The sequence below is a fragment of the Xyrauchen texanus genome, chromosome 34 (genome assembly GCF_025860055.1).
Source record: "Xyrauchen texanus isolate HMW12.3.18 chromosome 34, RBS_HiC_50CHRs, whole genome shotgun sequence".
NCBI classification, from domain to species: Eukaryota; Metazoa; Chordata; class Actinopteri; order Cypriniformes; family Catostomidae; genus Xyrauchen; species Xyrauchen texanus.
Window position 1 is genome coordinate 22,563,745 of NC_068309.1, and position 15,931 is coordinate 22,579,675.

The following is a 15,931-nucleotide window of genomic DNA, read 5'->3' on the forward strand; positions in this document are numbered from 1 at the left end:
TGTGAAGCCACAACATGCACAACCTTGAGGCGGATGGGCTACAACAGCAGAAGACCCCAACGGGTACCACTCATCTCGACTACAAATAGGAAAAAGAGGCTACAATTAGCAAGAGCTCACCAAAATTGGACAGTTGAAGACTGGAAAAATGTTGCCTGGTCTGATGAGTCTCGATTTCCGTTGAGACATTCAGATGGTAGAGTCAGAATTTGGCGTAAACAGAATGAGAACATGGATCCATCATGCCTTGTTACCACTGTGCAGGCTGGTGGTGGTGGTGTAATGGTGTGGGGGATGTTTTCTTGGCACACTTTAGGCCCCTTAGTGCCAATTGGGCATCGTTTAAATGCCACGGCCTACCTGAGCATTGTTTCTGACCATGTCCATCCCTTTATGGCCACCATGTACCCATCCTCTGATGGCTACTTCCAGCAGGATAATGCACCATGTCACAAAGCTCGAATCATTTCAAATTGGTTTCTTGAACATGACAATGAGTTCACTGTACTAAAATGGCCCCCACAGTCACCAGATCTCAACCCAATAGAGCATCTTTGGGATGTGGTGGAACGGAGCTTCGTGCCCTGGATGTGCATCCCACAAATCTCCATCAACTGCAAGATGCTATCCTATCAATATGGGCCAACATTTCTAAAGAATGCTTTCAGCACCTTGTTGAATCAATGCCACGTAGAATTAAGGCAGTTCTGAAGGCGAAAGGGGGTCAAACACAGTATTAGTATGGTGTTCCTAATAATCCTTTAGGTGAGTGTATATATATTATTACATAAAATTATTATACAAAACACAAAGATAGTTGCCCTTAGCCCTCAAAAATACAAAAAGTGTCTTATTAGGCATGTAGAGCCACTATGCTTCATATCCATTTTATGGTTGTGAAGTAGTTAATGGCACATATACTTGCTCTTCAAAAAGAAACGGAATACATGAATACAATAGATGAAAAAAAAAATGCAAACATTTTAATTAATAAATACAACAATTAATGTGTAAAAAAAGATGGGGGGAAAAAACTGTTCCCCTTTTAATTTCCCTTAAAAACAAATCCTATGGGAAAATGACTTGCAGACACATAAAAATTATTTCACTGTATCAAAATAAATGGTCAAGGTAATGCTGCCCTTCATTTTTATTCCTTCACAGAATGAGACCACTTAAAAAGTTCTATAATACAGCAATGCATTAGGTCAGAAATTACTTTCAAGCACATTTATGTTGGGTGGTAATGAAATAACTGCAGTCACAGTTGGTGGGATTTGCTCTAAATTCTATTTTTAAGGGCAAAGGAGAGTGCAGCTCCCAGGCCAGGAAGAAGGTCATCAAATGAGTGTTATTTTGTTTAAAAACTGGACAGTGCGATCTGAAACCTAGCTAAATTATTTGTTAATAGCTCCTCCTTTGTCTCTTCACTTTCAGAGGATCAATTTTCCAAATTAAGCTGAGCAAACCTCTGAAATGTATCAAGCAAAATCATAATTTGGTAAATAAGCTAAAGTAATATTACAGTGCATATCATATTGTCATACACTATTCTATTTTACTAATATGTTATAACATTTTTAAATGAGCAGTAAAGGCTATTATCAGTCTCAGATGACAAATAACCAGAAATCATGATAGAAAATAGCACCTACCAGATGCGGCAGTATGAGGCAACAGCACAAAGTAAGCAGAGTGGCAGCACAGGGGTGTTATGAAATATCCCCTGTGTGAGTCAGTTTCAACTACAGACAGTGCATATCACTGGGAAAGTACTTCTTTAATGTTTGGTAAAAGAAGGTTGTTTTACCTCCCCCCAGCCTGAGCAGGTGGTGGTCTCCGTGAGGTCTTTTCCCCCTGAAAGAATAGGAGTTTGAAAAGAACACCTTCCCTGATGCATATGATAGCGTTAAGTTGGCCCCAGCATATTTGACTCTATGTGAGAAACATAGAGAGAAAAGGCGCGGCTGGTGTGGCCTGCTCCCATCACGTCGCTTTGTTCCCCTTCAGGGTGCCGGGAACCTAAAAGGTTTATGACGATTTGTGGGGTGTTGGGGAATGGTATGTGCAGTCTGACGCAGCCTGTCGCTTTGGCACGAAACTGCCTGCCCGCACCTGCATCAGCAGCGCACGTACACAGTTCAGCGCATGGCGTGATTGAATATAGTGTTGCATCTTCGGCACAACGTCAACGTGAGCGACAAACGGGGAAAGTCTAGGTTACTATTCTAACCTCCGTTCCCTGATGCAGGGAATGAGACGTTGTGTCCTCCCGGCCACAATGCTGAACCGAGCCACTGTTATGGCTGAACCTCAAGTCAAGTCAAGTGGTTTTTATTGTCGTTCAGCTATATACAGTTAGTACAGTACACAGTGAAACGAGACAATGTTCCTCCAGGAACATGGTGCTACATAAAACAACATAGGACAAACACAGAACCACATGAGACTACACAGACTAAATAACATACCTATTTAAAGTGCTCGTGCAAACGTGTGCAAAAAGTACGGGACAGTACAATAAATTACAAAATATTTACAGGACAATAGGCATATTGAGAGACAGTGCAGTGCCACCAGTACACAGTAGTGCAAAAAGATGACAGTTTCTAAAAATGCCAAATGTAAACATAATATACTATGAGATAGTGTTCTATGCACATAGAACCTCATTCATAACCTCATTCTCGGCTGCTCAGTGCAAAACCTGAATGGACAGATGCAGATTTCCCTCTCTTTATACCTGTATATCCGGGGGAGGTACATGCAAATTCTGTCTGCCAATTTCTCATTGGCCTTTTCTCAAGTTCAGAGATGCGCGAGGCTCTCAAGAGAGACCCCTAGTGTCGCTTCTTCGGCACAACGTCTCGTTCCCTCCATCAGGGAACGGAGGCAACAACAGTGTTCTCTGTTTTATATCAATAATTCACATTTTTGTTTGCTGTTTACACAATGTAGTGCTGTCACAGAGATTGGTGGGATACCTCCGGACACTTATTTCATTAATATCTTTCAGGGAGAAGGAAAATCTTCTGCATACCATTCCATAAAAAATTGCTTGCAGCACCTTTAAGTTTGTTTTAGTGCAGGGCCACAGCTAATGGAATGAATGGGGGAAACAATTCTAGGGGACCACAGGTGGGCCCACAACAAATTTTTAACTGAATGATTTGTTTGAAAAGGGCCCAGACCAATATTCAGTCAGGGGAAATTCCTTGCTACGGACCTGTTTTAATGTATTCAGTGGTCTAACATGGCTTGTCATTGTTTGAGATGGCCAATCAATTCAAAGAATATGGGACTCTCGTTTCATAGAAGTAAAAAACAAAAATTTCCAGCCAACTTCTGTTAAGTTGTGATTCTATTAACATGTACTAAAGTTGAATTAATAAGCTTATTTGCCATCTCAACTCACTTAACAAAGCTGTCTAAACAAACAAAGATGAGCTAGCTCCCAGCATGCATTGCAGCATGAATAAATAATGAGGTTAATATTGTAGGCATTTTTTTATTTTTGCTATTTGCTGACTTTATTTGTGCTGTTGTTGTAATTTTTGTCATCACTGTCAGTTAGTTGTGTGGGGATGCTTATCTTTTACTTTATGATGTTTGTAAGTTTGTGTTGTACCAAACCACTGCACACTGGAAGCCATTTATAATCTAAAATGTAAACAAAGTAAGAAATTTGGTATTTTGCATCAATTTATTGTTATAGTATATTGTTATATACAATATTATAACAGTATATTGCGTGATTACAGAGTGTCACGTTTATGTGTTTTGTTCTTGTTTTTTTATTTAGAAAATCTAGTTCCTGTTTTATGTCATTTGTTCCCTTGTCATTTGATTCTTGTTCCTGAGTTCCACGTCACGGCCGCCAAGCCTGAGTTCCACGTCACAGCCACGTCAGAGTCAGCACCAGGCCATGTCACAGCCACGCCAGTGTCAGCGCCAGGCCATGTCACTGCCAACCCCCAGACTGCTCCATTTCACAAGCAAGCCTCTGTACCACGGTCCAGGCCCGCCTCTGCTCCACCGGGGACCTCCATCCCTAGGGCTCTGCCTTGGGCCTCAGCCCCATCGGCTCTGCCCCTTGTACCCCACTTTCTATTGGCTTTGCCTTGTTCCCATGCCCCACACCCTGTCTCACCACGCCACGCCCCACGTCATGTCGTGCCAGGCCACGATTCAAGGACCCTCCCTAATTAACTTTGCTATTTTGTTTTGGGATCACGTTTATGTGTTTTGTTCTTGTTTTTATGTCTTTTATTTTGAAAATCTAGTTCCTGTTTTATGTCATGTGTTGCCTAGTCATGTGATTCATGTTTCCCTCTGTTTTCATTGGTTCATTGTCTGATTACTTTGTTATTAGTCTTGTCTTTTCATTGGTTAAAGTTAATTTAGTCTTGATATCTTGTTTATAGTTTAGTCTTGTAATTTGTCATCTTTGTCATGTGTTCTACCATGTCCTTGTATTTAAGCCCTCATGTTTGCCATTGTCTGGTGTCAAGTATTGAATGTGTATGTAACTTTTTTTTTGATTAAGCCATAGTCAAATCATGTTAAACCTGGGAATTTAACAAAGTTCAGTGGAAAGATTTCAGATCAAAGCGTTGAGCTCTTCCCAACAATTTTGTCCATTTGTGAAAAATACCTTTTCTGTACCTTTCTGTCATACCTTTTGTTCTTCTATACGATTCCATGAGTGCATCAATACGTGTTCATACAATAAAGGAGTGCTAATGAGAGAAGAACAGTTTTATGAAGGATGATGAATATTTTAATACAAGATTCAGTGTAATACAATAGGGTTTAAATAGATCCTCTCATAATTTTTCTCTGGACAAAAGAAGGAAAACGTATTGTCGTCTTTAACCTTAAAATGTTCATTCTGTCATTTTATACAGCTACATTTTGATGAAAAATGGCAAATAGATCCATGATAGTTAAATAATGAAAAGGTATTCTCTTCATTTCTTCATTTGAACCTTGATCTTTTTTTTTGACTAGAAGTTAAACATTGACCACAGAAAGTAAATAACATCCTCTGGAGACCCCACTATAAAAATGCCCCCATGTTAATTTGCTTTATATTTCTTTTTTGCTTAAAACTTGGAAAATAAAAAGTATGGAGCGTAAAAAGCGATTGAACTGGTTGATTCTTGCATTGATTTTTCCTCTTACTGCAGGTAAGCCTTCTTGACTTCATTTCAAGATCAATACATACTGAAAACATCTTTCAGCATGAAAAATGTCAAAATTTAGTTTAAAATTTTAGAATAAGGTTTCATTTGTTAACATGAGTTTACAACATCTGTTAACATGAACTAAGAATGAACAATACTTTTACAGCATTTATTAATCTTGGATTATGTTAATTTAACATAACATTTAATGAAAAGTAAAAACAACTAACTAACACGAAATAATGAACAATTGTATTTTTATTAACTAACATTAAAAATATATGAATCATTTTAGTTTATGATACTAAATACATTAAATAATGTTAACGAATGGAACCTTATTGTAAAGTGTTACCATTTACTTTTGGAGACTCTGTAACAGAAATGTGTCAAACAAATAATCTGTTTAAACTCTTATTCTTCTTAAATTGTGGCTCATTATAAGGCTTCTTATTCATCTTGCATGTTTGCATGGCTAAGACGGTGTATCTAGAGATGAAACAGCAACAACTGCCAAACTGTCTTGTGATGTGCCTTTCAGCTTTATAACAGAACATTTTTACAGTTCTAAATGTTTTCCTCCATGGATCTGGTTGTCCTCAATATAGGAGCTCCATCTTTCATGTCCAAAGGACATGAGTCATGTCCCAAGGACAACGTTGATATTACTGGAGGGACCTTTGTTCTTTCTAACGGTTATTCACATGAGAGTATTCTGACATACAGCTGTCAAGAAGGCTATTATCCAACTGTTAAGACACGGTTGTGTCAAAATGGACACTGGGAGGCAACGTCAACACAAAAGACAAAAAACCTTGCAGAGTGCAAAAGTAAGAATCAAGCTCAAGAGTGTTGTGCTTTTTTTTATCTGTAATTTAAGACTGCTTCAAAAACAACTCGCATGTCTTTATGCATGTTTGTTTCCTAGAGGTCACATGTCCTGATCCTCGTGCTTTTCAAAATGGAGATGTGATTCCAATAAAAGGGAGGTACTTTGTAAATGACAAAATCTCCTACACATGTCATTCCGATTATACATTACGTGGCTCAGCACTTCGTGTTTGCAAGCATAATGGGAAGTGGAGTGGAAAGACGGCAATTTGTGGACGTGACTGTGAGTAATAAGTGTCAATTTGTCATAAGTCTAAGTACTTAAGTAACAATTAAATCTGTTTTTTTCTGTTACAAAGCAGTTTCTATCAACAAATCAGTTTGTTAAATCCAAAAATATTCACTGTTCTGTTTCACAGCTGATCACTGCCCTGATCCTGGCATTCCTCCTGGTACCAGAAGGACAAACCACATGTTCAATATTGATGACGAAGTCTCATATGAATGTAATAAGCCTTTGGTCCTGATTGGTTCCACAAAGAGAGTCTGTCAGGATGGTGGCCATTGGTCAGGGACAGAGCCAGAATGTTACGGTAATCTGTTGCATGGAAGTTCCTTGTGTAATGTGTATTGAATTACATAATTAATATACATGTAATTTAAAAAAAAAAGGATGCTGACCAATTAATTAATGACTATTACCTTTGGTGGATAATATACCTTTAATGTTGTTGTTTATTGTGTGTAAATGCAGCTGATTTCACATATGACACCCCAGATGAAGTATCAGAGGCTTTTAGCAGTTCTCTAAAGACAACTCTAGGAATTCATCAACAATATGAAGAGTCAGGTACATTTGTGTGTCTTAAAACTTCAAGATCAAGATCTTTATAAAAAAAAAATGTATATGCTCAGAAAATCAGTAAATTTAAACATATATGACATGCATTCCTTGTGTCTTCAGATCAGCATGGGAAGAAAATATCATTGGATCAGAGAGGAAAACTTGATATTTACATTGCATTGGATGCATCTGATAGCATAGATAAAATACATTTTAACCAGTCAAAAATGGTCATCAAAGAACTTATAAAAAAGGTATGTCAAATAAATTGTGGGAAATGGTTTACCTGTACTTTTATGCATAGTCATACGTTTTTAAAGTCAACATAAAATGTACATTTACCTGCTTTACCCCTCTTAATACACATTCTCAGTCCTATTGTGCTTGTTCACCAGTGCACGTTATTCCAAAAAGAAAAGAAATTGGCCTTTTTTGTCTTGTTAGTCTTTTTTCATGAATAATAACTTGCTTTGCCTCTGAAACAACTTTCCTTTTCAGCTGATGTCACCTAGGCCTCATGGGCTTTAGGTTAATGTTAACCAATAGCCAAATAGCTATATTTAGGCATTGTTTTGGCTGCTGTTTAGGAAATGCAGCCTTTCCAAAATCTCGCCAGTTAAAACAGTTATTTAATGGCAGTTAATGTTAATGTCATAAAAGTTAAAGCAATAATAGCAAATAACGACAGACTTGAATAAGAAGATTTATTTGAATACACAAAGAGATGACACCACACTACAGTCTTCAACAAATTTGAATATATTATCAAACATTCATTACACAAAACGTAAAACAAATTAACAATAAATTGTTTTTAGGTGCACTTCATGATGATGAAAAACCCTTTGAGCGTGTGTGTGCATGTTTGTCATCTAGTTACAAATCTCTCCTTCCCTCTCGGGCCTCAAGGGGGCCTCTTATTACTGTCTAATTGAGCCAAAACACCTGCCTGATTTATACTTCTGCGTCAAACCTTACGGCATAGCCTGACATGCACCTCTTCAAAAATGAAACTGTGCTTCGTATCACGCAGACGACAACAGCTGTGATTGGTCCGATGTATTAACAGAGACCGCCCCCAACAGGACAATACATTTTCTGTGGTAGTCAGGTTGTGTAAAATCCTGAATTTCAGAATAAACTCCCTTTCAATTAATACGTTGGAATTCGAATTAAGTTCGAATTGAATGGGAAGATTAATTGGAATTTGAATGATTAAGTGAGTAAGTGGATGTTACTGAATTGCAATTTAAAGAATTTCAGCACAGTCACATTACACAATTTCATTAGTACCAGACACATTTTGTGACATAAATAATTAAATTATTATTTCTGACCAAGTATACCTTTTTATTTATTAATAGGTAGAATCAGTTTTTTTTATTTATAGACATAACAACACCTAAAAGTAACAATTAACATTTAAGCTATCCAAAAAGCTTTGTTTTTGCTGTACAGCACCAGAAAATGTCCAAGTTGTTTCAGATAACTTTATAAAAATAATAAAAATGAGCAAATTAGAGCATTCCTGTAAATAAAGTGTTCTTCCACCATGGTCCATATCATGAAAATGTATAAACAGAGTGAAATAAATGAAATGCACATTTCTATATACTATTATATATTATTCTATACCCATATTCTATATTTATTATTGATATTAATAATGTAAAAGTCATGTGTTTTTAACTGAAAAAATTGTGTTTGCATTGCTTTTTTTCATTTTAAGTAAATTAAATTAATTTAAAATGTCAACCTGCCATGAGTTAACATGTTAGCTGTACATATTATATATTAATTTGACATATTTCACCATTACATATTTAAATGAAGTAACTATAACAAGATTTCTTAAACACTGTTAACTTAGACCTATGAAAATTGCTACCTTTATTTACATGGTTTTCAACTCTTCAATGTTGTGAGCATCTCATGCACATTTCAATAAACATATTTCATGTAGAGCCATGTGCTTGTTGTCTTAAACCAATAATATCACATAAGCTCATCGCATGAACAAATTTTAAAATGGCACGCACAGACCTCGACACTTGGTACATAAAACAAGGCTACAATCAACAAATTGCTAACTTTATTAGAGAAACAAACACATCCGGACATCGCAAAACAACAAGTTAACAACAGTGACAACAAAATTCAAACTCAGGACTCCAGGGGTGGTATATATATAAAACACTTTTCTTTGCGGTGCCCCTGGTGGCTAGATGGCCCTAAGTGGCCGCTAATACCACTTAGCTAGATACAGCCTTGCAGGTCTGCCTCTATTTTGACATAGAATGCCCACGATACCAATGGATTAAATCAAATCCCACCATCATTGAATATCCTGTTCCTCTCAGAAATGTGTCCCATTACAGAATTAAAATGGGTTGCAAATGTTTTTTTATGTTGAATTTATTTTCATATGTCACAAGTGCACTGTGCTATATACAGTATGTATTCATGATGTCATTTACATAGACAGCATTTTGATTGGATAACAAACAGAAATGTCTTCCAACTCTGAATTAATTTTCCTTCCCAAAAGATAAGTTATTACCAAGTCTCCCCAAACTATGAGATCCTGATGTTTGCTACAGATGTTACTCCGATAGTCACTATGAGGAACTTCAAGACTATTTTTAATGGAAATATTGGAAAAAATGTTTTGGATGAACTGGACAATTTTCAATATGAAAGTAAGTATTTTATTTGGATTGGCACTGAGACCTGTTGTAAACATTGATCAGGTTAACATCATATTTAGTGATTATTATTACAGTTGAAAGGATGTACTTACTATGTTTTAACTTTCACAGCATTGAGGGAAACACATCTGCTCATTGCTGTACAATCTGTGAATAAAAAGTTTACTAATTGTATACTACTAAAATAACAAATATCTCAATTCATGTTGTAATTTAAATTGAATGTAGATGTAAGACTGTCACTTGCTTTTAGAATCTAGCAATATTAATCTGGTGTTGTTATGCAGGTAAAGGAGAACGATCAGGAACTAATATTGCCAAAGCCTTTTCGAAAATTTTAGAGAGTATGAAAATAGAGGAGATCAAGGATAAGGAGAGCTTCCTTCAGACCCAGCATATTGTCATCATGTTCACTGATGGTATTGACTTAACAGTATTTACATACAACCTCATTTAATTAAATATAATTACAAGGTAATTTTTTTGTTTTGTTACTGTTAATCAATTTAAGGGCCTTGCCCTTTGTCAGGACAAATAAATGAATACATGAATAAAATGAGCAATGTGTAACAAGTTAGAATAGAGATAAACATTTAAACTAATTGTCAAATATCCACTGTAATTTATATCTCATCCTTCTCCATAGGTCAAGCAAACATGGGGGGTAATCCCAAACAAAAAGTTGAACAGATAAAACATCTTGTCATCCAAAATGATCCCAAACGAGAGAATAAACTAGGTGAGCTCTTTTTGTTTATTTTTTTTTATCTAATTGTTGAAATTTACAATTACATACAAAATAATTGTTGTATGGAAAGTTTAGCTGACCATTTTTATTCTTCTGCAAGTCTCCTACATTTAAAAGCAGGATAATCAGGATGCAAAAATCAGTGCACATATTGGTTTAGAAATCTTTATTATTGATTTCATATTACTATAAATCTGTCCTCACTTTCCAGATCTCTATTTCTTTGGAATTGGAGATAACGTGAAAATGGTGGACGCAGCTGGCTTAGTGTCAGAAAAGGACAATGAAAAGCATTTCTTCTCGCTTCAAAACTTGTACAAACTGCAGGAGACATTTGACCAAATGCTTGGTATGTGGTCTTTATATATTTATTTATAGACATTTGTTTCACTGATAAAGGTTAAAAGGGCATTTATTTTAATGTGTAACAGACACTTTCATTTGCTTTTAAGGTACTGGGCATTGTATTACAGTTTATTCATCAATTATAGCAGTAGTCCTGGATAAGTGATTGAGCAGGAATTAAAAGAGTTAATTATATAAGAGTTAATTTTCCAAAGAATTGTACTTTTTTAAGTAGATAAAAAATAGTACACATTTACATTTTCTTGACTACATTTTAAGTGCTGTAACTGTACTTTTACAACACTATTTTCCCACCGTCAGTGTTCACTACTTCCCTATCCTGATTTTATTGTTATCTATAAACGTTTTTGGCTAGGGAGAGTCTTGTGACTCCAATCAAATCACACGTAAAAACTCGAACAGCAGCTGCAGATCTGGCGTCATCTGTTATGGATGCCTCAAGCACAGTTTACAGCTGAACATAACTGGCCGCACCTGGAAAGGCTTTTCACAGTGAAAAAGGCCAATTGCTTGATCATGTCATGTGAGTTTAACTTCCTCTAGCCAGATATCAGCATTAATCCTGCCAGAGATTAATTATGGCCAATGCCAAAAAACACGGATACTACAATATTATTATAGTAAAATTATGGTTAATTTGACCTTGATTAAACCTTTCTCTTAACTCCCTGACTTTCACCATGACCAAATCAATGCGAGAAAATCAACCTTTATATAAATTTGTATTTTAAATAATAATTGTATTATTAAAAAAGTTATTAAGAGTGCAGACAGCAAACAGGATGAGAAAAAGTATTACAAAAGGTGGAATCAAACCTGGGTCGTCTGCACGGAAAAAGCAAACTGTCACTCACACTGTCTCTCACAGGTTCAGTTTCAGACGAAATCGTAAATATGCACATATGTGTGACACCGTGAGTATCGAAAAGCAAGCAGGCCAGACTGGACTGTTCCAGTAGAACTGTTCAGCGAGGACGTCAATTTGGCATGGGTTCCATCTGGATTTTCATATATTTTCTGTGTTTTTAAATTTATGAGTAAAATAATGTCTGTGGTAAATATTACTTATATTACTATGTTTGGAAGTTTTGTCTTACAACATAAATTGCACACTTTTATAGATCAAACGTGAATTTTGAAGTCGCAGTGTGATTTTTAGGAAAAGTATATAATTCAATACGGCTTCAAAATATTTTTTTTATTTTTTTCATTTGATTTATTTTATTTTGACTGGAGTATAATTGCCTTGATTGATGATGTGGAATTAGCCCTGACTTTCTTTCAAAACAGTTTTCTTGATATTATTGATAGACATGCACCTATTCGTAAATTTAGATTTAAGGGGCAGGACAATACCTGGTTTACTTCTGAAATCCCAGAAAACTATTTCATTGAATGTACCTCAAGCCCGGACAGAGTTGTTCAAAAAGGCTTTCATGTTTGTTGCACCTTCTACTTGGAATGACCTACAGAAAAGACTTAAACTACAGTGTCTAATTTCCTTAAATGATTTTAAAGGTTATGTTAAAACTGTAGAACATGAGTCCATCCACACGTGCAAATGTTTTAATTAATGGCACTTTCATTTAATTGAAATGCACTTGAGTTGTCTTTGCCTCTTTTGTGTTTGTTTTGTGATTGTGTGATCTAATTTGTTCTGCTATCTTGGCCAGGTCTCTCTTGAAAAAGTGATTTTAGATCTCAATGAGACAAACCTGGTTAAATAAAGGTTAAATAATTGTTTTTTTTTTCAATTCACGTTTGAGCTATGGAAGTGTGTAATTTATGTTGTAAAACAAAATTCCCACATATTGTCAAGTAATGTTTACCACAGACCTTATTATACTCATGACTTGAAAAACCCCATTATAAAAACCCATAGGAAAATCCAGAAAGAACCCGGGTCCGGTTGCACCAACTATACATAAGTTACAACTTAGCCAAGTTGTGGCGTAAATGGGCACTAAGTCACAATTTACGCACTACTAAATATTTGAACGTTGCACGATTAAACTTAGGTAGAACGTAACCCTACGTATGAACTAAATATTTACAGAAGCCTCCGACCAGGTGTAACTGATGGAATAACTCATTTAATGACATTAATGTTTATCCATGAATGATGTCATCCACTTGACCCTCGCACTCTCTATCAGTCAGCGCAAGTTAGAAATGCCCAAATAAAAATGTGTTTTCAACAACGAGCTGAAAGAAGCCGATCCACTTCTTGGCGCAACACGTGAAATGTAAGCAAGTATTTTTCTGTCACTGTTAATGTTCATTATCCCCACGACCATGGAGGTAAATCAGACAATACCACATTCAGACATACACTGCACTTTTTACATAGTTCTAGCAATTAAATATTGAGATGCAGGGGATGTATTTAGAATTTTAGGTTCCAATGTTGTGAATTTTGTGTTAAAATGTGTACCTGACATGACAAGCCATTTCACACATGCAATATGATAAATCATATGGATAGGACAGGATACATGGAATTTGTACATACAAAAAGAAGATAAAATGTGGTTAAATAATGAAAAACAAAATATAAAACAAAATAGTAATTTTCACAAACTATACACAGTTGAAGGGATAGTTCACCCAAAAAATGAAAAATGTACCCACCCTCATGTCATCCCAGATGTGTATGACTGCTGAACTCAAAGATTTTTAGAAGAATATTTCAGCTCTGTAGGTCCATACAATGCAAGTGAATTGGTAACAATATTTTTAAGCTCCAAAATTCATATAAAGCAGCATAAAAGTAATCAATAAGATGGTTAAATCCATGTCTTCTGAAGTGATATTATGGGTGTGGGTAAGAAACAGATCAATATTTAAGTCAGTTTTTACCAAAATGTTCTCCTCCCCACCCAGTAGGTGGCGATGTGCTCAAAAAATCTAAATAAACAAAAACAAAAGAAGAATGTGAAACTGGAGATTGATAGCAAAAAAGGACTTAAATATTGATCTGTTTCTCACCTATACCTATGTTATTGCTTCAGAAGACAAAGGTCCCTATCTGTCACTCACTCAACATTGTGTCAATGTAGTGACACTAGGGGTCGTCCCTTGGGAGCAGAAAAGGCCAATGGGAATTGGCGAGTGGAATTTGTATGCCACTTCCCCAGACATACGGGTATAAAAGTAGCTGGCTTGCAATCACTCATTCAGATTTTTTCTTCGGAGCCAAGCAGTTGTGTTCAGCAAGCTGAATTCCTCTGCCGGTCCATTCACCTCTAAAAGCGAGTGAAGCTGTTGGATTTATGGCGCATTGCAACGGTTTCTCCCCCTCTTGCACCGCCGTTGTGCAGAGAACGCCCCTGGGTGCTTCAGCAGCTAAAAGAGGATATTCTTTCCACAAAAAAAAAAGAGTATACTTCCTACTAAAAGAGTGGCACTGACAGAGCATAATTTCCAAGATGCCTTACCGTCGGTGTAAAATTCCTGGTTGCGATCGCTATCTCTCCACTTCTGACGGCCACGATCGCTGTCTCACGGCTTGGGCGCGTCACATGTGCTTGGGCGTGTCACACGTGGAGACATCGTTCGTGGATGGTTCATGTCCGCATTGCGAGAACATGACCATGGAAACGTTGCGGTTGCGGCTCTCCTTCATCAGAGGGAAAGTCACCCCAGTGGCTCCACGCCTCGATCCTTCTACCTACGGTATGAGGCCACAACAGTTAGCACTGGGGTGATTTAGGGACCTCAATGGGAGCTTCTCTGCCGGGAAACCCCCAACGGACCTTCCATTCCCCAGCATGCTTGTGTGCACCAGTCGATTTCTGGGGAGAGTCTGCTAGCTCATCTCAGGGCGGGTTCATGATCTCATTCGGAGCTCGCGAAGAGGATGAGCTTTCGATCGCAGCATCGGAGAGCAGGCTTGTCCAGTCTGATGCCGAGGACTCGGCTGGGCTCCCACCCTTGGGTGCTGTTGCCCAGTCGCAGGCTGAACCCTCCACTCCGGGACATCTGGCCAGGTGTACCGCTTGCGCATTGCGCCTTTGCCCTCCCCAAGACGTGTGCTTTTTACCCCAGTTATGTTCACAAAGTTGTGGACCCTGGATGTCCTTCCTCCTTAGCCCTGTGGCAGACGAGTTTATGGAGAAACTCGCTGCCGGCTCAGTATGTGTGCTAACAAGGCCCTGTACTGGGGTAGTTGCTCCACGTGCACTGGTTGCCAATGGTAACATTGTGTGATGTATATCCCGCAAAACAATTTCCCCACTGGTAAACCTGTGTCGTCTTTGAGCAGATGCCCCTCTGCCCCCAGTCACTGTGTTTGCAGAGCTCCTCTCCCCCTGGGGTAGGACCTACCATGGGACTCGGTAAGACCATGTGATCTTATATGGCCCCCAGCTGAACGATTTTCTTCCTTTTGGGGAGAAAAAAGGAGAAGTTGCCGCTGCTGGGTCCCTATTTTTGGGCAGTCGAATTGTTCCTGATGTGCAGGGGACTGTATGATGCTTGTAAGAGCGTTGGGGGAGATTATGTGACAGCCGGGTGCGCTGGCTACGAGGCACACAAGGGTCTGACCGTCTCACACCGCCAGTCCACGTAACACAGTTCAGCTAGTTGTGGTGTTTTGTATAGGGACCCCTAGTGTCACTACATCGACACTATGTCGAGTGATTGACAGATAGGGAACATCCTGGTTACTTTCGTAACCTCCATTCCCTGATGGAGGGAACAAGACGTTGTGTCCCTCCTGCCACAACACTGAACTACCCGCTGAAATGTCCGGGAACTTGTCTCGGCTCCTGAGCACAAAACCTGAATGAGTGGTTGCAAGCCAGCTCCTTTTATACACGTATGTCCGGGGAGTGGCATGTAAATTCCACTCGCCAATTCACATTGCCCTTTTTTCAAAGATCAGAGGTGTTTGGGGCTCCCAAGTATGATCCCTAGTGTCACTACATTGACACAACATCTCGTTCCCTCCATCAGGGAATGGAGGTTACGAATGTAACCAGGACGATTTAACCACTTAAGGCTTATGGATTACTTTTATGCTGCCTTTATGTCCTTGTGGAGCTTAACATTTTTGGTTAAGACAGGGAAACAAATAGAAGAATATTAGCGAGGATTATAGAATATGAGAAGTGTTTCCGGTTCCGGAACACCTGACTAATGCAGCTTAACTATGAGTTGATGAATAAATTAGGTTTATTCTGGTCTGAATAGATGAGTCTTTAGTCTAGACTTAAACTGAGAGAGTACGTCAGAGTCACGAACAGTG

General features: G+C 37.9%; 1 protein-coding gene across 1 annotated transcript in view; it reads left to right on the forward strand.

The window, feature by feature from the left end:
* The first annotated feature begins 5,033 nt into the window (after positions 1-5,033).
* The window catches only part of LOC127627937 (complement factor B-like), a 45,051-nt gene continuing 34,153 nt past the window's right edge, over positions 5,034-15,931 (forward strand). Inside the window, exons 1-10 of the mRNA XM_052104560.1 lie at positions 5,034-5,189; positions 5,795-6,016; positions 6,115-6,300; positions 6,437-6,610; positions 6,772-6,867; positions 6,982-7,115; positions 9,410-9,560; positions 9,857-9,988; positions 10,216-10,308; positions 10,529-10,666. Of these exons, the coding sequence (XP_051960520.1) occupies positions 5,129-5,189; positions 5,795-6,016; positions 6,115-6,300; positions 6,437-6,610; positions 6,772-6,867; positions 6,982-7,115; positions 9,410-9,560; positions 9,857-9,988; positions 10,216-10,308; positions 10,529-10,666 (1,387 nt within the window). The 5' untranslated portion in view covers positions 5,034-5,128. The remainder of the gene's footprint in view (positions 5,190-5,794; positions 6,017-6,114; positions 6,301-6,436; positions 6,611-6,771; positions 6,868-6,981; positions 7,116-9,409; positions 9,561-9,856; positions 9,989-10,215; positions 10,309-10,528; positions 10,667-15,931) is intronic.